General features: G+C 41.4%; 1 protein-coding gene and 1 long non-coding RNA gene across 3 annotated transcripts in view; one reads left to right on the top strand and one right to left on the bottom strand.

Annotated features, from left to right (window-relative positions):
* The first annotated feature begins 1,978 nt into the window (after positions 1–1,978).
* On the top strand, positions 1,979–10,808 carry LOC147261557 (uncharacterized). Its single transcript, XR_015115791.1, has 4 exons — positions 1,979–2,222; positions 6,665–6,873; positions 6,968–6,997; positions 9,770–10,808. It is a non-coding gene; the product is annotated as an uncharacterized LOC147261557 (long non-coding RNA).
* tnn (tenascin N) overlaps positions 3,432–22,127 on the bottom strand; it is a 36,536-nt gene continuing 17,840 nt past the window's right edge. Inside the window, exons 9-19 of one of the 2 annotated variants that reach the window (XM_086203620.1) lie at positions 18,099–18,362; positions 14,076–14,339; positions 13,170–13,433; positions 11,570–11,833; positions 9,778–9,908; positions 9,118–9,256; positions 8,857–9,008; positions 8,259–8,355; positions 8,006–8,170; positions 7,318–7,481; positions 3,432–5,980 (exon numbers count right to left, since the gene is read on the bottom strand). In XM_086203620.1, the coding sequence (XP_086059746.1) occupies positions 5,831–5,980; positions 7,318–7,481; positions 8,006–8,170; positions 8,259–8,355; positions 8,857–9,008; positions 9,118–9,256; positions 9,778–9,908; positions 11,570–11,833; positions 13,170–13,433; positions 14,076–14,339; positions 18,099–18,362 (2,054 nt within the window). In that variant the 3' untranslated portion in view covers positions 3,432–5,830. The remainder of the gene's footprint in view (positions 5,981–7,317; positions 7,482–8,005; positions 8,171–8,258; positions 8,356–8,856; positions 9,009–9,117; positions 9,257–9,777; positions 9,909–11,569; positions 11,834–13,169; positions 13,434–14,075; positions 14,340–18,098; positions 18,363–22,127) is intronic. The other variant, XM_086203621.1, reaches the window with a different exon arrangement.

The raw sequence follows: 22,127 nt of genomic DNA, 5'->3' as shown, positions 1-22,127 counted from the left end.
ATGGAGGTGGAGGTAGCAGCAGGGTTCAAGGCTACCGAGTGACGGGATATTTGGATATCGTGCGCTGCCTGACAGGGGGCCTATGGAACAAGGTATGGTACCTCGTTTGTCCCGTCATGGTGTGTGTGTGTGTGTGTGCATATCTTCAGGAGTGAGGTCATTCCTTGGCAGCAGCTACATGTTTTATAGGCTTCTATGTGCATGCATACGTACTGCTTAGCTCTGCGCGTAGAGAAACTGAAGGGTGTTGAGATAAGATAGATGAGTTAACTAACATGCCGCTGTAGCCCCCACCCACCCGAGAACCAGCCCCCAGCAAACACAGGTAAAGTGTCCAGAGGAAGCCAGAGGGAACCTGAAAGAACAAATGTCCCCCCCCCCCCCTTTTGTGTTCCTCCTACCAACCGAGCAGTTGCCGTAGAGAGAACTGGCAGGAACTAATCTCCTTCAAGTAATTTGCAATCACTGTGGTTGAAAAGGCCTTTTGCACCACTGAGCTTTGCAAGACAGAAATGAAATTAAATGTGATGCAAGAAATAAATACAGACAATTTTAAGACAATTATCGTCTCATTCTTGTTTTGGTCTGTAGGGATGAAATGACATTCCTGACATGTCACTGGAGGTTTGAGTAGACTGTTTCTCTCTGTGTTTAAATCTTGTAGAGTGATGTTTATATTCTGTCCACACAATGTACATAAATGAGAGTGTAAAATGGCTCCATGTCAGACAGCCAGAGAGGAGGAATCAAGTGCTCAGCTGTGGAAACTCCACAGTGCTGTGAACACCAAAGTGTAATGATCAACTTTAAAATATATGGTGTCATGGTCAACAGAAATTTAAACAGGACCAGTTTAAATATGTAACCATGCTATGCTACTACATTATTTGAACGCCAGGGTTTTTGTGAACAAAACTATGTAAACGATCTCTGGAACGAACCACAACAGCAGCTCCCATCAATGCATTCATCAGTTAACTAGTATTTGAGCAGTTGTGCTAATTATGCTACTCACCCACCTGGACGCTGAAGAGTTAATCCACTTGTCAATAGTCTCACTCACAAACATGGTCTGATCACATTCCCCAGGGTCCAGATGATCCTTATCGAGGCAAAGATTCATTTTATTAAACATTTTATAATCTAACATTAATGTCTGGCGGTGCTAGCATCATTCCTAGTAGCCCCTGCTATTAGTATTTTCTGTCAGTACTAAACTGGATAGTCAACCTGGGTTGTCAAACCAAACAAATAAATGGTCTTACAAATGGCCGCCGAACGCTTACCTTTTGATTGACATCTCCTTCATCCAATCCAAGCTTCTGTGTCACATCACAAGGAAGCTGAATACTTCCCCCATTCTTGCAGTTACAGGCTGGAACTGGTCCAATGAATGGAAAATGACTTGCGTCTGGGACAGCCAAGTGTTAACTTTTTAAATGAGATCAAACTGCTGCAGATACTCCAAATGGAGTAGTTCAGAAAGTATAGCTTTCTAAGAGTTTTTTTTTTTTTTTTTAGCTAAATTTCACCCTGGAGGCAGTAGTCCAACTACTACTTTGGTCCAGACTGAAATATCTCAACCTCCTCCCAGATAGATTAAAACAATGAGGCGGTACTTTTGGCAGGAGTGTGTGGAGAGCTGAGACACTGCTGATCTTGATCCAAATGTATGAATTCTGATGAGTGAATGCGTGCACGCGTCTATGCAGGTTGATAAATGAGCCTGTGACATTGTCACGTTAAAACACACACATAGTACATATCGCAGCACATACATCACACTAAACACATGGAATGTTGATGTATCGTCAATAATGTGCATGTGCATATGTTTTTGCCCTGTGTTACCTTACTACACTGCACAGTAGTAGGGGAGCGGGGTATTGCTGTAAGGCGTCTGCCGCCCGTTAGTATCACTGCGCACCCAAGATTTTATATAGGGTGACGTGGGGTGTGAGGGGGGCGGACCATAGACGGAGACGCCAGGTACGCATGTCACAGTTTTGAATGGTGGCGCCAAGCCAAGGGTTTCTACTTCAAAGAGTAATCTCCTTGCATATCAGGTCAGAAAAGACTAAATCTGAAAAAATAGAATAGACTGTGATAACTGGGGAGATGTGACAGGTGAAAAGCCCAACGAGATCCTTGGAGACGTCTCCAAGCAAGTGGACGTGGTAACAACGACTCAACTACTCCCCAAGCCGTGGACTACTGATCTGGTGAGATCGACTCCGTTTTTTTTTCCTTTGGGAACGGTTGGCTTGGGATTTGGAGTCCAGCAACCGCCGTTTTGTTGACCTTTTCCCCCGTTTTGCTTCCCTTTGGATAATACCTTTTGCTTCTGCTCGCCGGATGTTTCCTGGATGCGCGAACTGACTGTTTGGACTGTTAGATTGTTTTGTATGAACTATGAACTAAAGGGGGTAAATTCACTGGGGTTTGTGAGAGGTTTCAGATGCGCATTATCTAAATGGCGTGGATTTGCTGCGCATAATTTAAATCTCGTAGTGGTGCGTCTTTCTGTGTGTGCGCGTGTGCAGCGCCGCCTGAATGTGTGTTGCTGGTGGCACTTACACTTCTGTCAGCCCCGTTGAACTCTTTGTGCGCTGTGACGCAACTATTTAAAAGTTGGATTTGTTCCAAACCGATTAATGACTGTGTCAGTACCTTTAAACGTGCTGCATTATATTAGTACAATCTGAAAAATATGTACCCGAGACATGGATGTCGTTGGGCTCTTATTAGTAAGAGACAGTATTAACTTTAAAGAGCTGCACAAACCGACTACTCTTTATTTCAAGTCCCCTCTCACTCAGATAAGTTTCATAGATCACTTTTGTTGCAATTTGCATCACTTGACATTTGAGAACTGCTTTGAGCTGCCTGGCGGGTCAGCAGACAATTTTCAATGAATGAAACAAAAATTGTAAGTTTAAGTGAACACAGCCAACATGACAGCACATGTCAGCTTGTTTACTCCATTTTTAAGCGTTCAGAGTTTGGCATTTTGGTTGAAGCCATCTTGGTTTTTACCAACAGGGGGTGAGCTTATATATTTTAGATGGTACAGCTTTGGTGGATTGTGATTAGTGACATCACAATCCTGAGGCAGCTGCTTCCAAAATATAGGACACGTGTTTTTCTATCAGTACCAGAGCAGGGAATATAGGGCTCACCTCTTTTTCTTGCACTTTTTTGCATGCTATATTTTATCTGGAGTTTAGAATATTCATTCGAAATACTGCAAAAATAAACTGACTTTTAAAAAGTAGTTTCAAAGTTACTTAGTCATTCTGAATCAGTACAAGATAATAAGATTAAGAAGGACATACACTTGTTTTTAAACTGATATTTTAGGTCCTGAATATGTCATGCAAATACATTTCCCCCCTCATAAACAACAAAAATCAAGCATTATTATTTTTTTTTTGTTCAGTTGCTTTCAAGTCATAAGATGAAGGGACTCCAATCCACTACGAGATATAAGTACGGCGTGGAAATATATAAGACACATTTATTTCATATCATTTCAGTACCTCTTGTACCATGAATATCTGTGTGCAAAATACATCATTTTTTCCTTGTCAACAAAGATTCAGTCTGTTCTTTTTTTCAATAGCTTCAGCGTTATGTGGTCCAGAGACACATCAGGCTGAAAATACAGAACACAATGGGAAAAAAACAACAACAAAAAAACCCAGTAATACCTTTTAGTACTAGGCTGGAATAAAATTTAATAGACCTTGAAGGCTTAAATAAAATTTAGAGAATGATAAATGTATGACAGGCATGGTCCACTAAATCAATTTTGGCAGATTAGCAAAATGTTGATTGATGCATTCTGTCCTTGCCACATACACTGACAGTTTGCGATAAAAGTGTAATTAAGTAATAAAGTAAAAGTCAAAGCAGTATTAATAACCTTTGTCAGCTTAGCAGATTGAAAACAAGAGTTTGGTCATTAGGTGTCTTAGGATATTGCATGAAATTCAGATGAAATTAAGTCTTAATGACATATGATAGGAGCACATTAAGCTGATTGATAGGCGCTGTCTCTATCGTGTAAATGTAAGGCAGGGGCAATATGGCCTCTCCAGACAGGCATCCATTGTTATTCTCTGGTTCATCCCACAGCAAGCTAATGTGATGTGGCAGTGTTTGAGGCACAGTGACATTCTAATGTGACACAGTCTCTTGATCAATAAGCTCAGGGCATCAACTGCACCTGCTGCTGCTGCAATAAAAAAAAAAGAGCATTTATGTTATTATGACAAGACTACTATACACAGGAAAGGTTGTTACTATTTTCCACGAGACCATGACATAAGCAAATTTTATACAAGTAAATCTGGGCTGCTGGGATTTTATTTTAATGAAAATAGTTAGAAATTATTCCAGTATTTGGAAAAGAGTCTTGGGTTTCCAAAGTCTTTGTACTGCATTCTGCATTCTATAACTGTTTTCTACCAACATAAGTAAGTTTTTCGTTACAATGACATTCTAACTATTCTCGGCTTAATTTTCGGTTCAGTATGAAGCATCTCAGAGGAAGATTCTTCTCTGTCTCTTTCCCACGATCACACTAAACTCAGGTACGGAAGACAACAGCTCATATTTGACAAAGAGCTAATAAGTTACTATGGCAGTTAGTAGATCATATTCATTCATATTCTGCCAGATAACGTTATACACCTGTGTTCCAGTCTGTAACTTGTAAATGTATGGAGTCGCTTCAGCGCTTGCCAGGCTAGGATTTGTAAAAACAATGGAAGTACCATAACTGACAAGCTAATGCTAGCATACCACCACTTCTTAGCAAACACCGTCTGTTGTTTTGTTACAAGATACAATAGGAAAAGTTAATGTGCCACGTATTTCTTTATAAAGTTCAGATTGCATCCAACACTAAAGTGTGTTCCAAGAACTTTAGCACCATTTGTTTTAGGTAGTGTGAAAAAGCTGGCCTGACATTTCTGCTTTTGTGGAACAAAGACCCTTAGCATAAGAACGCAGTTTAAATAAACATGAAATATGTTTTCTATACTATAGTGGCAAACAATTAATAACTTACTCATTTCTTATTGGATCATTTAGCAAGAAGTTTCTTAGCTAGCATTTGTAATTGTGTCGGTACATGATTCAATAAGAAAGGAAAACTACGTGCCACAGATTTCTGTTGTATTGACATGATAAGCAACACTGAATGTGTTCCACACACTTTAGCAGGGAGTGTTTTATGTAGCGTCAATAAGCTGCCAAGACATGTCAGACCATAAACAAACAATAAATGGACACAATGCAGTTTAAGTACACAGAAATACGGGTTCTAGTGAGTAAAATGTCACATGATTTTAACTTACTCCTTTCTTGTATCATGAAACAGAATAACCGAAGTTAACCGTTGTTTTTGAATACTAACATTTAGCTTAAGCTAGTTAATGAATTCTCAGTATGTTGCCTTGCCACCAGGTGTTTATTTCTTCATTCTGTTGTCAATTGCTGGTCAACCAGGAAGCAGGGAAATTATCATAACCTGCCAGATTCTCTGCGGTGCAGCCTAGAACACAGTGGTACGACATTACCTAGCATTTCAGTTCCCCTACCCTGAACGTGACATGAGAGAAACATGGCTGGTGTGTGAATATGCCCGATTGTGTCAAAACAAGCGTGCTCTATCAAGACGCGAGGCTCAAAGACATGCAGACTGATGGGAATTAATGGATGAACTCCTTCAACCACACAAACAGAAGGAGATCAATCTATATTTAGCACGACGGCAGGTTTACACGGCGGGAAGATGACTGCTATTGTTTTAAGAAGTGCTCTTCTATTTCTTTTGGTGGGTTGTGTTTCTGCTTTTCTCTTTGGTCATTAACGATCTCCTCCTCCTACTGGACAATGCTCCCACGGGTCGGATCTTCATCTCCGTGAAGTTGAGGGATGTCAGGTGGCCTTTCCAAGGCTCCCAGTTGACTCCCTGAGAGAAGATTGGATGAGAAAGAGATTGAGGTGAAAGTTTGGTCAGAAGAAGGTTGAGGGGAAATGAGGGAGGCAGTAAAGGAGGAGAGAGACGAGTCACTGAAGAGGCAGGCGGCGTGACAGGCAGAATACTAATAAATAGCAGCCTCTGGCTTTATTTCATGTGAGCACAAACTTGTTTTGGCTGTTATTGCATTTTGACGACAAACATTGTGAGAGACATCTGCAGCAGTAATATTATGGTGAAATCTTGACAAGAGCAGAGAAATCCCCCAGCATCTCCCTCAGTATCAGTCTCCCTTAGACATAATAACTGTTGTTGGTACCCCATCAGCCTGGTAAAGAACACTTATGGCTGGTATAGCCGCTGTGAAATGTTTTCTTGTGCTGCTGATGGATTCAGGCCATTTCTGCTTCACCTCAACAATTCAAAACAGAACAAGCTGAAGTGGGCTGGGGGTGAAATTTACTTTGATTGCTGACCATGAAACAACCTCCCTCTCGGCGTATATTTGGTGTTTTATATTTTCTTGTTTTCTTTTTTCTTTTATACAGTAAGTCGTTACAGAAGAGACACCAAAGATAGAAGTGTTGATCGTAATGAGTAGTTGTGCTTGTGAATGTTTCAGTGGATGAGTTTGCCTCCTTCCAACAATCCATTTGGGATGTATTTGTTTTACAGAGGGATTTATGCCAATCTCCACCAAGCCAAGGAAGAAGCCATTTGCTTTTGGGGCAGAGAAGTCATAGCCTGGTGGCGACAGGCAATTACATGTTTGCTTTTTTTTTTCACTTTTGATGTCCTCCTCCTCCTCCCAGTGGATTAAGAAGAGCCATCTTGAGTTTGGTCTGAAATGCCTGAAGAACTTGTTGAAGGGTTCTTGTGGAGAAGTAAGTGGTTTTACTGTGGCCGATTTTGAAATTTGGTCACCGTACTGACTGGACTCCACATGGTCAGATCTTCTCCAAACTTGATATGTTTCAGTCCCGGCATAAAGACATCTACAAGCTGAATGTAAGTCACAATCACAATGCCACGTCGTGATGATAGGACTTAAATATGATGTAACAAACATTGGATTTAATCAAAATTGTACTGCTGTCTTCGCAACAATGTACAGGAACATAATATATAGTAAGAGCAGATTCTCTAGTTTTACATCACCTGGTTGGGGCTCGTTTCACCTGAATTCAGAGTCTTAAACTTTCAAGTTGCGTGGTGCAGATTTGTGAGTGCTGATTAAATGAAAATCTTTTGAACGCCTACTCTGCAGGGCGGGATAAAGGCTAGATTTTATCTAAAGGGAAGATGACGCTGCTTCCTTGACCACTCACCAAACTGTGCCTGTTGTCCCCCCACTTGCCGTTGAGGTTGGCCAGGTGACAGTTCTTGTACCACCAGGCACCGCGGTGAGTCAGGGCACAGTTACCCAGGGCGATGTCATTATCAGAGTCAACAGTAGTCCACGGCCGACCTTGGTGGTAGGTCATTGCATCACCTAGGGATCGTCAACAAAATTGGTGATTATTACTGTCAAAATGCTGGGCCTCCAAGAAAAACCTCTCTCCACTTAAAGTACATCCAGATTTTGCTGCTCACTCGCCTCCATCTGCTCCCACATGGAAGAAATTTATTAAAATTCCAAAAATAGAGGGGTACTGTACTTGCAGTACATGCTGTTTCAGCACACCGTTGTACGAGTAGACACAGCAATCCTCTTGTTTAAGTCGGTATCTGTCTGGATTCTAAGCCCACTAACACCCTCCCTTGCTCAGATGCCACCTTCCCACTGGAGAATCTGACAACTGCTTTCTGGATTTAAGTCTCTGGAACAAATACTCCGCCTCCTGTCATTGTATTTACATTCCCTGCATCCCGCAGAATTATGGGAGAGGTAACATGACTTGAAACCAGCGTCTATCTTGTTAGCATTCTCCCACATCTGTATGATTAGTGAGAAAATATACATTTGTCACCTCCGCGGTCTTATATATTGTTTGAAATCCTGGAATCAAAACCCACCTGCTGTCCCTCTGTAATTGCCAATGGTGAGTTTGAATTTCTGCTTGACGGGCGCAATTTTAAAGTTGTCATACACGGCGTAGGCCCTCTCCGAGCCCAGGCCCAGGTCAAACCTCAGCTCATACTGGGTGGGAGTGTTGGTCAGCTCGTATATCTTATCCAGACCTGAGGTAACACACAGACGGAAAGTGTCAAAATAAAGAAAAGACGCTCCATTCCTCAGTAATACGAATAGTATTTTTGGGGTGCTCACCAATCCAAAACTCATCGGTCATGTTGCCGAACCCTGCAATGTACTGTCTCCAGCGTTTCATGAAGTCCAGCTTGCCACTGTTGCGGCGCTGAAGCATCTGAACACACACGTAAAACAGTTTGCTTTTGGTTCCTGCTCTTCACTCACGCATAGTGGCAAAAACTGACAACTGCAATCATTTATAGTTTTATACTTTCAGTCCACTAAACACTCAGTATCAATATATTAAACAATTCTTCACAGGACATACTTATATACTAATATCTTTAAAATAAATAGAGCTTTGGCCCTTATTCATGAAATAGAAAGCTCAAACTTTTATAGCCCTCAATTTATTCCTTCAGACAGGAAGAAAGACCTGGTGGCTATTTGTTATTCCTTGCTCCTGACGTCTACTGTGCACCTCATGCAACACTGCAGTCTTTTCAAGCCTGGGGTTGCTAGTTATTAGAGGTACACACAAAAGCAATGAGTTACATGTAGCCATCAGATTTTGCTTCCTGTCTGTATGACTGAACTGAGAGTGGAAAAAGTCCTGTTTAAATTCTGCGTAGGAACACTGAATGTATTTTTTGTAAAGTGAAGGGATCATTCGTACCAGCCAGCCGCCTCCATCAGTGTCCATGTCGCAGTAGACTTCTATAGGTTTGGAGCTGTTGTTGTTAATGTAGACGGTGTAGATGCCGCTCTTCTTATTGCCGTTCTTCATTATCTGAACACAGTCCATGGGGAAGGGATACAGGAGACCAACTAGGTGGAAGGACGTTGTGGAATATTAATCAAGTTCAAGTAGACCAATTCAGAACAACACAAAAACCTAAGAGACAGGATTTATGAGGGACCAGCAGCATATACAGACCTGTCCTGAAGATGGTCTCCACCGCTTTACTCCTCTTGTTGCCAACGTAAGCGATGATGGTGACGATGTATCTCTTCCCCATCTCTAGATGTGATACAGCAAAACTGTTCTCACCAGCTCCCAGTCGCTTCTCAACAGTCTGAGCACAAAACACAACAGATGACATTTAATACGGGTTCATTTTTAGCGCATCGTAGTCCCAACATGAAAAAAAATCAAGTTACTATACTGTCTTAAAGCACTCATGTCAGTGGATACCAATCATGAACCTCATCTATGTGTACATGAGTTTCATGTTTGGCCACAAGAGGTCAGTATACTATGAAACTTAAATTTAACATGTGCCCTCATCTGCAGCCTGCTTCACACACTGAAAACACACTTTCAGGTAGTATTTGACAGCTTAAACAGTGTAGTTAATGCAGAGTAAGAGGTTTGGTGTCACATCCTCAGCTCCACATGATGGTGCTGATACCGGCTTGTTTATTCCTGGATTTCTAAACTGTCGACAGTGAAAGTTCTCTATTTTTGACGACTCATGCTTTGTGTGTATTCCTGTATGTTTTACAACAAACAACTGCACATTTAAACAACCAAAAAAATTTAAGTTGACCCTCTCTACTTGATGTGTGCGTGTGTGTGTGTTCTGCAGCCCTGTACCTCCATAGCTCCATCCTCATCTCTGTAAGTGAGGATGTATCCGTCGATGTCGGCCAGTGGAGGAATCCAGGTCAAAGAGGCCGTCTCCAGCGTCACGTCTGTAGCCTTCAGGTCCTTGGGAGCATCGATGTCTGTTGGTTTGAGTGTAAATCAGAGCGAATGATGGCACGACAACATTGTGTGTATTGTTCATTTATACATCTCAGCACCTCAGCTGATGCTTTTACTGACACCGATACAGCTAATGATCAATGACTCAATGTACTGTCTGAGTATTACACAAATACAGGCACATCACCTGCAGTGCACGCTTCACTCCCTCTTTATGACGCCATACAGTATGCGTCTGTATAGTTTCTCAATTTGATGCACAACCTCCAAGATGGCAAACATCCACCTGCAGAGATGCAATTTGCCTCTCCATGTAAACTGGCAGTTATCTTCCCCCTCACTTAAGAGGTTTGACCAAAATAGACACTGATATAATTTGTCTGGTATAAAGACATCTGCAGTAGCTGTGGGAGGCTTTACCACCCACGGCTTAAGAAATTACAGAAGGTGGGTTTCACAATGATAAGCAAAGTCAGGCCAACAAACTGATTATTAATTGATATTGAGAGTCATGACTCTTAGGCTAAAAGGCAGTTTGTCATTGGAATTATCAAGGTTTTTAAGATCTATTAAAAAAAAAAGTCCTTTTCAAGTAATTAAATCTCAATTGAAATTGTTGCGAAAGCCACTGTTGGAATGCAGCTCTCACGCCTAGAAAACATGTTAGTCTGTGACAGTTTCACTCAAATGTAATAACACGTGTCTTTATCTATCCCAGATGATTTCCTTTTGAGTTTTTTTCTATTTGAATGCAGCACGGCGTTGGTTTGTAGCTATCGATGCTTGCTGATGAGTTACGAGGCAAATTTATAATCCAAAACTCTGGCCATTTGCTGCCTAATTGAAAAACATCTAGCTTTCATTCAGTGTTCCCTGGTGGTTTCACAGATCATCTAACTCACACAAAGATGCTCGTGTTGTAAGCCATCCACCAGCTGCTGTTTTTACCCCACACTGAGCTAAGAGACATAGCCGGCCTCTGGGAAGCATTTCCTGGAAGCCAAAGTAGAAGTTTTGGTGCTTTCTGGCAATTTTAAAATTCTTACTCAACAGTGACTGTGTCAAAAATATGGAAGCAACATCAAGAGGCATTTTATAGGAAAAGTCTTGTCTCATTTGATTCATAATGTCCAAATGCTTGTTTTGGATTTCTATCTGGTTGTTGCACATTTTCCGGATATTTGAACATTTTTACTTTAGGGAATTTAATACTTTTCCTTTGCTACATTTCAAGGGAAATACTGTACTTTTTTTTACTCCACTACATACACCTGAACTCATCAGTTAATAGTTAATTTGAAGAGAAGAGTTTGTCAAAGAAAATGTGGTAAAACCTGGTGAAGATGATGTACTTTCAAATTTACCACACAACACAAGAGGTCAGTGTTTTGAGGACTGAATGCCCCCAACTACTGGAAACACCATATTGAGTGTGTACTTTTATATTTGATACTTAAGTAAAGTCAAATATTTTTACTGATTAGGATTTTGAATGAAGACATTTGTTAGGGTACAGTTTTATCTGCGCGTGTCCTCTTTTCTCTGTACTTCTTCCTCAACTTGTCTTTAGACTATGAGGTAACATTAGTACTTAATATCACCTTAGCTGATTATGGGCGTCATTTCAAAAGAAAAACTATGGATTACCAAATGAAAACTCTGCTCAATCACGAGTATTAACCTGTCTCAGCTTGCGTTGAAATCTTCCTGCTGGTTTTGTCCCTTCTAACAGCCCAGATGTAGATGGTGTAGAAAGTTCCAGGTCTCAAGGCAGTCGCTCTGTAAGAGGTACTTTCAGGCCCAACGCGGATTTCTCCGCTAGAGCCCTCAGATGAGCTGTAGGTTAGGATGTAGCCATCAATGTCTGCCTGGACCTGATCCCAGGAGACGCTGAAGCTGGACTCAGTTTCATCCCGAGCTAAGAGGTTAGCAGGAGCATCCAGTTCTACAAGAAGATGTTAGTAGATAGTTAATATACTACTGATGCCGACTGCAAGATGTATTGTTTCATTTCTCACCGGAGAGAAATGAAACAGACATTTGATAAAAATATTAGTAACACGAGTAAGGTTGAAACAGGCCAATCGTAAAAGCATCAAATGCAGAAACCTGCTTGAGTCCCAACAGAGCCCCAAAAAGCAGGTGATGTAAATGAGACGGATGCCACGGTCCAAACAGGTCCCCTTATTGAACTTTCATCATGCAATCGATGATTTATGACTGGATTTGTCCTCATGACACACTAAAGATGGACCCTCTGTCATCTCGGGCCAAGACGTCATAGTAGGAACGTCCAGTTCTGCTAAGGTTAGCATGAACGATAAAACTCTGCCAGGGATGAGGACATGGGAGCTCATTTCTGGAGCAATACAAGGTCGGTGATCCACTGGCCAGGGGACAGACTTCAAATGTGATCCTGTAAGTCCAGTCTGAGTAATTGATCCATGAGTTTGGGTTTATCAGATGTCAAGTAATTTACATAGAGCTTTTCTAAATACTCAAAGATGCTATAAAGTGTAGAGAGAAAAAACAATTCTTCATTCGCAACCCTAGAGTGAGCTGGGATGGGTTTGATCGGCCAACGCAGGGCTTTGCAGAATGACGTCACGTAAAAGTTTGTGTGGGTTTAATTTGTTCATATGGTGGACAAACAATTCTTTTGCTGGGGTGGATTTATTTTCATGTTCCGTCTATGCTATACAGGTGGAGATTCTACAACTACATCTGCATATTGCAAAATAAATTTAAATATTTGGCATTCAAACCTGCTGGATATACTGCTAATATAATTTCAAGCATTCACTCTATCAAAGAAACAGCTGTGTACACCTGTGAGGTGGACGGCAGCCAAGGTGGAACGGTCATTGGGAAAGAGTAACAAGGTGCCCTCTTAGTCTTGTAGGGTCCTCCCAGGATGGAGGAGATTAGATCTCTGAGCCAGCACGGCACTGCTCAGGAAGAGCTGAAGCTATATACTGATGGGAAAGGATGTTTTGCTCGCCATGACCCGAAAAAAGTTTGGAAGTGGATGGATGAACTGATGGATGGATCCAATGGAAAACCACTTTAAACAAACAGGCCGATTCTGATTAGTCTACCATGTGAGAAATATACTTCTTTTAGGCTTGACAGGGGAGTTGTGCTGTCAGAGTCACTGTCGTCATACACCTGATATATCCAACCCGGAACAAAGGAATTCTTTATACAGGATATAGGTTGTACATTTCAATATAAGAGTGGATTTAACTGGTCAGGTAACTAGGGTAATTAGTATCTGAGACCTGTCTCCGCTTGTGTCGAGCTCTTCCTGCTGGATTTGCTTCCCTTGATGGCTGCGATGTTGACAGTGTAGAGGACCCCGGGCCTCAAGCCAGTCAGCCTGTGAGAGGTGGCGTCTGGGCCCAGAGATATTTCCCCACTAGAGCCCTCCGAGGAGAGGTAGGTTAGGATGTAGCCATCAATATCTGCCTGGACTCGATCCCAGGACACGCTGAAGCTGGATTCGGTTTCATCATGAGCTAAGAGGTTAGCTGGAGCATCCAGTTCTACAGGAAGATGTTGGATATTAACACACTGCTGGTACAAGCTAATATACAGATGGGTGATGTAAGCAGGGGAACCTGACGGAAGCAGATCCATCTATATATGGCCCGTGGAGTCTGATATTGTTTTCCCACAGGTTTTTCACACAGGGCTCTTGGTGCCATTAAAGATTTACAAAACTTCTGCTCTGTCAAAAGAACTGGCCTGCATTCTCACCAGTTTTAAGCTGAACCGCTCTATCACCATTAGAGTGTCGCACAATGAACGTCACACACCTAGCAGAGCTTTTTCTGCACCTACATCCCAACCAGGGCTGCAATGGTTAAAAAAGCTGGGTAAACAATGAATTAACATTCCACATAAAGGGATCAGAGATGGGGGAAACCCAATCGTCTGACCTTTGAGTTTATGATACAGTGGGAATGAATCAAACCTGATTCATCATTTCATTGGCTCACATGTGGGGGACACATTCACATCAGGTGGACCCAAGACCTCCCATGTGACACCAAAGAGGAAGCGAAGAGGCGAGCACATTTTGCCGTCTTTAATGTGTCACCCATCTGTATATTAATCAATGTAAGTGTTTCATGCAATTTGACATTAGCCACTCAGATAATCCATCATGAAATGGTTAAAGAGACCTGTCTCAGCTTGTGTTGAGACCTTCCTGCTGGCTTTGGTTCCCCTGACGGCCCAGATGTAGACCGTGTAGAGAACCCCGGGCCTCAAGTGTGTCATTACGTAAGAAGTACTGTCAGGGCCAACTGGGATTTCCTCACTTGAGCCCTCTGAAGAGCTGTAGGTGAGGATGTAGCCATCAATGTCTGCCTGGACTTGATCCCAGGACACCCTGAAGCTTGATTCGGTTTCATCTTGTGCCAAGATGTTAGTTGGAGGGCCCAGGTCTGTGTAGGGAGTTATGGTTAGTATAAGCTACAGAAATGCAACACTACATCCAGTGCAAACATAACAGTAAACACACACTTCTGACAGAAACTAGAAGTGTGTAGTTTACCTTTTACACATAACCCGATGGTCATTCTGTAAAAGGGTAGAAGCACAGGAGATGTCAAACTTGGAGATTTAATTTGTTTTGTTATTTCAGTAGAATAATATGAAGCAGAATGTTAATAAATCCAAATAATACCATCATTTTTGAACACTTTTTCAATAGAGGGTGTGACTCCAAGTATGACAAAAGATTCAATTGTTATGTAAGCATGGCGACTACAGGTTTACTATGAGCTGTGTTAATAAAAGACATGCAAACATTCATTTCTACACGAAGAGAGAGGTGTCGTTAAGAAAAATCTGAAGACTGCCATTCTGCAGTTCGAAACTTCACCATGTGGCTGAAGCTTTCACATGACATATGTACTTCTGGCTCTCTTACTGTGCTTTTTAGTTATTTGTTTGGGTTGTTTTACTGCAGAATTATCCTCTGAGGAATATGCAGATTCCAACAATAATTTTGCTCATACATCTCTGTCGTCCTCCTCCCCCCTCATCCCAGTTTATAAAGACAGCAAATGCAACCCAGCTTCCATCACCACCTGGCAAAGTGATTGCAGGCCACTTTAGATTATTTGTATGCATGTGCACTCCTACTGTTTGATGTATGAGCTGTCTGCTTCCCTCATCAAAATCTAACCAGAAAAAAACAAAATCTCATTGTAGAAGAAAAGAGATTGAGAATGTATAAAAATAGAAAAAAGGAAGAGGTTCAGCAAGTATTTTCTGTAAAAACACAGCTATAATGAACATTCACTCATTGTGCTAAAACAATGAAAACTGTTTAAAAAACTGGCAAGACATAACCTGGCACACAAGTGTACAACCTAACGGTATTACATACAGCAAACTTGATTTACTACACTGCTGTCATGTCTAACATGTGGTGTTTGTCATCAGAAGAAATGGTTTATCTCTGCTGCATATGAAAACATCCTGAAAATTTTTGTCCCCATGTCTAACTTGACTTCAATTTTAAATTTAAGCTATATTTTTGTTAATACACACACACACACACACAAACATACATATATCCATCCATCCATCCATTTTCTGACACTTATCCTGTTAAGGGTAATGGGGGGGGGGGGGGGGGGTGGAGCCTATCCCAGCTGCCTTCAGGTGAGAGGTGGGGTTCATCCTGGAAGGGTCACCAGTCCATCACAGGGCAGCCAACACATAGAGACAGACAACCATTCACACTCACAGTCACACCTACGGTCAATTTAGAATATCAATCAGCCTCGTCCCCATATATATATATATATATATATATATATATATATATATATATATATATATATATATATATATATATATATATATATATATATAATAATGGGGGAAATAAGTATTGAACGCATTAACTTTTTTGTCATTACATTTATTTCCAAAGATGCAATTCATGTGACATTTCTTCCAGACACTGGTATTAACTCAAATAATCCACACATGAAAAGAAATCACAACATTCAAATCCATAAATAATGATTATGTGGAATTATGTGCAATAACACAGGAAAAAAGTATTGAACACACCATGGGAAAGCTGTATAGTTTGGCAAGGAAAGGCACCATACCATCTCAAATCTGAAAGTAATTAGTCTTTGTACTTCCTATAAGTGCAGACCAACATCAGCTGGGTTAGTGCTAATTGATGGCCCTATAAACAGGTTGTTTTTTCACCAAGTAGTCAAACAAGACACATCTCATGATGGGTAAAAGCAAGGAGCTCTCTCAAGACCTTCGCAATCTGATTGTTGCTCAGCATCAGAATGGAACTGGTTCCAGACTTATCTCAAAGCATCTGAGTATTCCAGTAAGCACCGTTGGGGCTATTATCCGCAAGTGGAAGAAGCATCACCTTATCATCAACAGGCCACGCACAGGAGCTCCTCGCAAGATTTCTGACCAGGGGGTCAGAAAGATGGTCAGAAGAGTTCTCAAAGAGCCAAGGACCACCCGGAAAGCGCTCCAGAAAGACATGGAGGCAGCAGGTACAAGTGTTACAGAGAAAACGATAGGCAATGCACTCCACCGCCATGGCCTCTATGGACGCTCAGCCCGCAAGACTCCATTCCTCAAAAAAAGGCATGTTGAAGCTCGTTTAAAGTTTGCTAAACTGCATCTGGATAAGCCTGTGGAATACTGGGAGAATGTTGTCTGGTCAGACCAGACCAAAATTGAACTTTTTGGCTGTCATACTACACACCATGTTTGGAGGAGAAATGGCACTGCACATCCCCCAAATAACACTATACCAACAGTGAAGTTTGGTGGTGGAAACATCATGGCATGGGATTGTTTCTCATCTCGTGGTACTGGCAGACTTCATATAATTGAAGGAGCAATGAATGGAAACATCTATCGGCAAATTCTTGAGATGAACCTGCTGCCATCCACCAGGATGATGAAGATGAGACGTGGCTGGACCTTTCAACAGGACAACGATCCGAAGCACATGGGAAAGTTGACTCTCCAATGGTTTAAAAATAAGAAAATCAATGTGTTAGAATGGCCCAGTCAATCACCTGACTTAAATCCGATTGAACATTTGTGGAAAGAACTAAAGAAAAAGGTTCACCAGAGGGCACCAAAGAATATTCAAGATTTAAAGACAATCTGTGCGGAGGAATGGGCAAAAATCACACCTGAGCAGTGTGGGCGATTAGTTAATACATACAAGAAGCGTCTGGAAGCTGTCATTGCAAACAAAGGCTTCTCCACAAAGTCTTAAACGAGTCTCAGTGTGTTCAATACTTTTTTCCTGTGTTATTGCACATAATTCCACATAATCAGTATTTATGGATTTGAATGTTGTGATTTCTTTTCATGTGTGGATTATATGAGTTAATACCAGTGTCTGGCAGAAATGTCACATGAATTGCATCTTTGGAAATAAATGTAATGACAAAAAAGTGAATGCGTTCAATACTTATTTCCCCCATTGTATATATATGTATATAACTACACTTCCTTTTGCCTTTTCTGAGAAGTGCAAATTCAATCTGTCAGAAAAAGCTGCAAAACTTCAGAAAAGCAAGATTACGAGAACGTAAGGGACCAGCAACACAAAATAGCTGTCTTTGTTGACCAAATTAAATCTGTCTCTCCTCAAACTTCTAACAAATTCAGCCTGAGGCAAAACTCCACCACCTTCAAATTAGGTGTCCAGCCTAATCTTGTTAAATTACATTTCTTCACTGAGAGTTCATGTTTCCCTCTTGGCAGTCGGGCAAAGATGGGTTAGTGGGCAAGGTGTAAAATGTCTACACTGATACTTTTAACTTCTTACTATCAGTAAATGTGACAGGAAATCTATGCACACAAAAATGTACAGGAAAAGTTAAGAGGAGCATAAAGAGGACCTTTAGTATACCACACCGATAATCTTAAGAGAGACACGTAAAACATATTTCCTGCAGGATGTAAAGGTGAAATTCACAGTTCATGCAAGAGTGTCCAGAGGGGTCATAAAAACATGGATTACTTTATTAGTGTGGCGCCTTAGAGTTCAACCCTGACTTTGTGTGAAACATTTTTATACTGTATATAGAAGTGTTGTCTGTGAGGCCTTTTAATGGAAAACACCCACGCAAGACTAAAGGCTTGAGTCTGTCCTTGAATTAACCCCGAACACATTCGAATCATACCTGTTTCAGCCTCTGTTGAACTCTTCCTGCTGACTTTGTCTCCCTTGTAAGCCCAGATGTAGACGGTGTAGACAACTCCTGGCTTCAAGCCAATCAGCCTGTATGAGGTCATATCGCGGCCCACAGGGATCTCGCTGCTGGAGCCCGCAGAAGAGTCGTACCTCAGCATATAGCCATCGATGTCTGCCTGGACTTGATCCCATGAAACTATTGCAGTGTCCTCTGTTACTTCAGTGGTGACAAGGTTTGTTGGAGCATCAATATCTGAAGAGAGCAAAGAAAGAGTCGGATATCAAGAATGAAGTGTTCTTTAGCTTTAAACATTCTGTGAGAAAATAGTCTGAAAACTGCCCCTATGGTGGGAAATAGAAACAAAGAGAAACAGAATAGAAACTTGTCTGCAAAGGAAGCGTCATACAGACGGAATATAAACACATTATTATAAAATAAAATGCTCAGAAATCTCCTTCCAAACTGCCAAAGATACAGTAGTTCCTCCGTATCACTGATCCTCATCCCTTATTCTATGTAGGCTCAGTGACTTTCATCAAAATATGCTTATATATACTGTTGAAATATCAAACTTTATATTAATAGTAGGTCTTCTGTATCACAGATCAGGAATACAAGAATGGTTATCTATAGACACCAGAATATATTTCTATTCTACATTTCTCATGGACTCCAGAAATTCCATGAAAAATTGTCCATGACTGAGTGACGTTTATCATCCCAGGCTCAAACTCAGGATCTACGATTTGATCCAGATCACCTCCAAAAGTGAAAGTGAATCCTTTGCTGCTTGTGTAATTACCCATTTCTCCACCAAATGTTTGTGACACATAATTGTGTAAAACTATGAACTATGAGGACAAGTACAAGCCCCCACACCTGACACGAGGGAGCCGTAAGTACACTTTAAATTAAAATGAGTGTAAATAATAATGTTATGGTGACTAATATGACCCTGTTTACACTGAACAAATAATGAGCGTCTGGGGAAGACGAGGCTGTGTTCTCTGGATACCTGATGAAGCCTCTAATAAACAGAATATGAGTCATTTGGTAAAACTATTCAACAGCACTGTAGGATTAGCAAGATATAGAACACAGTTAGCAGAGAAAACAGAGCAAATGTCATGCAACCAAGACCCTTAATTGAAGTGATATTAATGCAGGTGAGAGAAACTCACGACCGGAGAACGTCAGCATGTGGTAGGTAGGAAGTGTGCAGCAGCCCTCTGGCCTGAAGGAACCACAGGGCACGTTGAGGAAATGTAACTGATGTTGTTTCTCTGTTTTTAATCCATAATGATCAATGTTTGGAGTAAAAGTCTTCTGAAGACTGGAGTTGCGTTTCATATCAACACTGAAGGAAGCCAATGAACCAAAGCATCTGTAGCGTCTCTGTGTGTGAGGTATCGCAGAAGATACATGGAAGAGGAAGGCTGAGCAGTTGGTGGGTCATGCATGTGGTGGGTGTCAATCTTTGCTGAGGGAATGACAGCGAAGAGAGGGGAGAGAGTAAGGAAAAAAAGCGGGCAGGAAACCACAGATAAAAGAGACAAGAGGACACAGAGGCACAGTAAGATCACCCAACAGAGATACAGAGGAAGTGACTGTAAAAGCCATCATCATTTAGGAGTATTCCTCCGTGGCAGCGGCTCAGTCAAGGTCAGTCTGTGTCAGCGCCTAGTCTGCATCATGAAACCTGATTGATGATGTGTCCAGGAGAAGAAAGGAACTATGCGACTGTCTAACTTTATACCACCACTTTGATTTTCTTTCCTCTGCGGTCACTTTTCTGTCCTTGTGGTTTTTATGCTTTACTACGGCTGAGCGTTCCCTCCGAGGTTAATGCTGCGCTAGCATGGCTTCAGACAGACTGCAGCCAGCAAACAGGATGGTGGATGAGAACATGGGTGTAGATGATGCTTGCAGAAAACAGCAGCAACGGTCAATGGTAGACAAGTTCAAGTTTTGCCTTTTACAATTGAATTTTACACTTCAACAAAAGCAAGGAGGAAACAAAGGAGACGCGCAAACATTTGATACAACACAAAGACTTATACAACCAGAGCAAGTTCTCCAATTCCATCAGACTGTCTTTGTTGTTCCAGTGTCGACCACAAGGTGGTGCCTGTCTGATGATTCAACGTGAAAGCAACCTTAAACGTAAGTCCATCAAAGATTTGGCAAAGTTTCCTATGTGTCACTTTGTTTTTAGGTTGACTCTCGCTCTTTTTTGGTGGGGAAATGTTATTTACAACTAACTACAACAAACTTCTATGACAGACCTTGGCAGGTACTTTCGACAGTGAGCAAAACTTGCAGGTAAAGTCTCGATAATGCTCCACATCACCATTATTTCCTAGAAATTGTGCAAAATGTGACAAAAAGTGAACCCAAAGCATTGAAATACTATTCTAGACCACCCAAGAGACCATTTGAACCTCTGGAGCCGACTGCTTGATGAATGACCTCTTCTCCTGTCAGTCGGGGGAGTCTGCTTTCCATCATAGACTGGACACTTTTTAGTCAAATACATAACTGAGGAAATATGTTGGCTCCAAATGTCTGCGTTTTACATTGATATACGATGGTGGCACAACCCAACACAGCATGAAACAGTCGGAAGTTCTGTTTTCATCCCTCTGAAAGAGTTTTGTTGATATTTGACTCTGGACAAAAGCTACGTTTAAGTCACTCCAGAAGGAGAACACAGCGAAGTTGTTACTCTTTGAACAAAGATGTTGCAGTTCATTTACAGTATAGCTGATACCCCGACATCATATATGTTAGTTCTCCAAGCGTTTACTGCTACTTTACAGGGGGGCCTGCATTTAAAGTTTATGATGGATGGAGTTCCTCCAGATGTTCTACCTCACTAACTGTGTAGTGACAGTGGACACTGGGCAACATAACATGAGTGGTGGCTTCAGCCATTTGGAAAACAGCTTATCCATTACATGTGCAGCAGAGTCATCTAGCCTGACGTGTACAGTAACAGGCCATCATTCATCATTTACAGCTTCACAGCCTCACTGTAAAGAGGAAGCCATAACCCCATGGCAGCGGGCGCCATTCCTTTAGAAACTACCGAACGTCAGGTGTCACAGCGTTGCCTCGCGGAGGTTAGAGGTGCTTTTATTATTGTCCAAGGACTCCTAATGATGTAATATATTTGTCATTTTCTTTACACCACAACATGTCACACGGTGGAAGGTGTTTTTTTGTCGTTGAAACGTAAGAAATCTGCAAAATGCTATCGGTACGCATAAGGTGTCTAAATCTGTGGAAGGATAGATAGGTTCATTATACATAACATACATAAGAAGAAGAACGAATGTCCCCCATGTTGTGCTCTCTGACAGCACGGTAAGAAAACATTAGATAAATCATCTAAGATGATGACCTCTAATGTTAAATATAGGAAATAGCCTGCTGTGACTTCATGTCTCCAGTGTCAACCTCCACAATGTAGTATTGTTACTATCTAGCAGATAGGATTATCTTCACCACTGAATGCACATAGAAAGAGGAGTTCAACTCACATTGTGTGGGTTTGAGGTTGACATTTCATTAATCCCTCAGGGGTCCTTGTTATTCTTAATAAAATCTCTCTTCTCACATTTTCACGTGCTGTTTTCCTGCACCTACTGCATAGAACCATTTAATAAAACCTCTGATGGTTAAGTGTGATGGACAGGCTACTCCCTCTGGACCATATAAGGTGTGATGTGTTCTGATAACATTAAGGCTCAACATTTGTTCTCCATCTGCTCTGAGTTATATCGACCGCAGTGGTGACTATATTGAATCTAAATCAACAGCAGCTGATTCAGATTTGCCCTCTAATGTTTTGGCATGTTAGTAACTATGAGCCAAGGAGAGATTCCTTTGATTGTGGTACTCTGTTGAATGTTAGCTCTCGTGGACACATTCGGTATCATAACTGATGGTAATGTTCACTCAGTCCCCAAACACACAGATGCTGCAAGACCTGTGTAATCTTCAGTCTCCAATTAA

This window comes from Aulostomus chinensis, chromosome 5, assembly GCF_037954235.1.
Source record: "Aulostomus chinensis isolate RoL2024-O1b breed Wild chromosome 5, RoL_Achi_v1.0, whole genome shotgun sequence".
Classification (NCBI taxonomy): domain Eukaryota; kingdom Metazoa; phylum Chordata; class Actinopteri; order Syngnathiformes; family Aulostomidae; genus Aulostomus; species Aulostomus chinensis.
The sequence above is the reverse complement of the archived record's forward strand: the minus strand, read 5'-3'. Positions and strand labels throughout refer to the sequence as shown.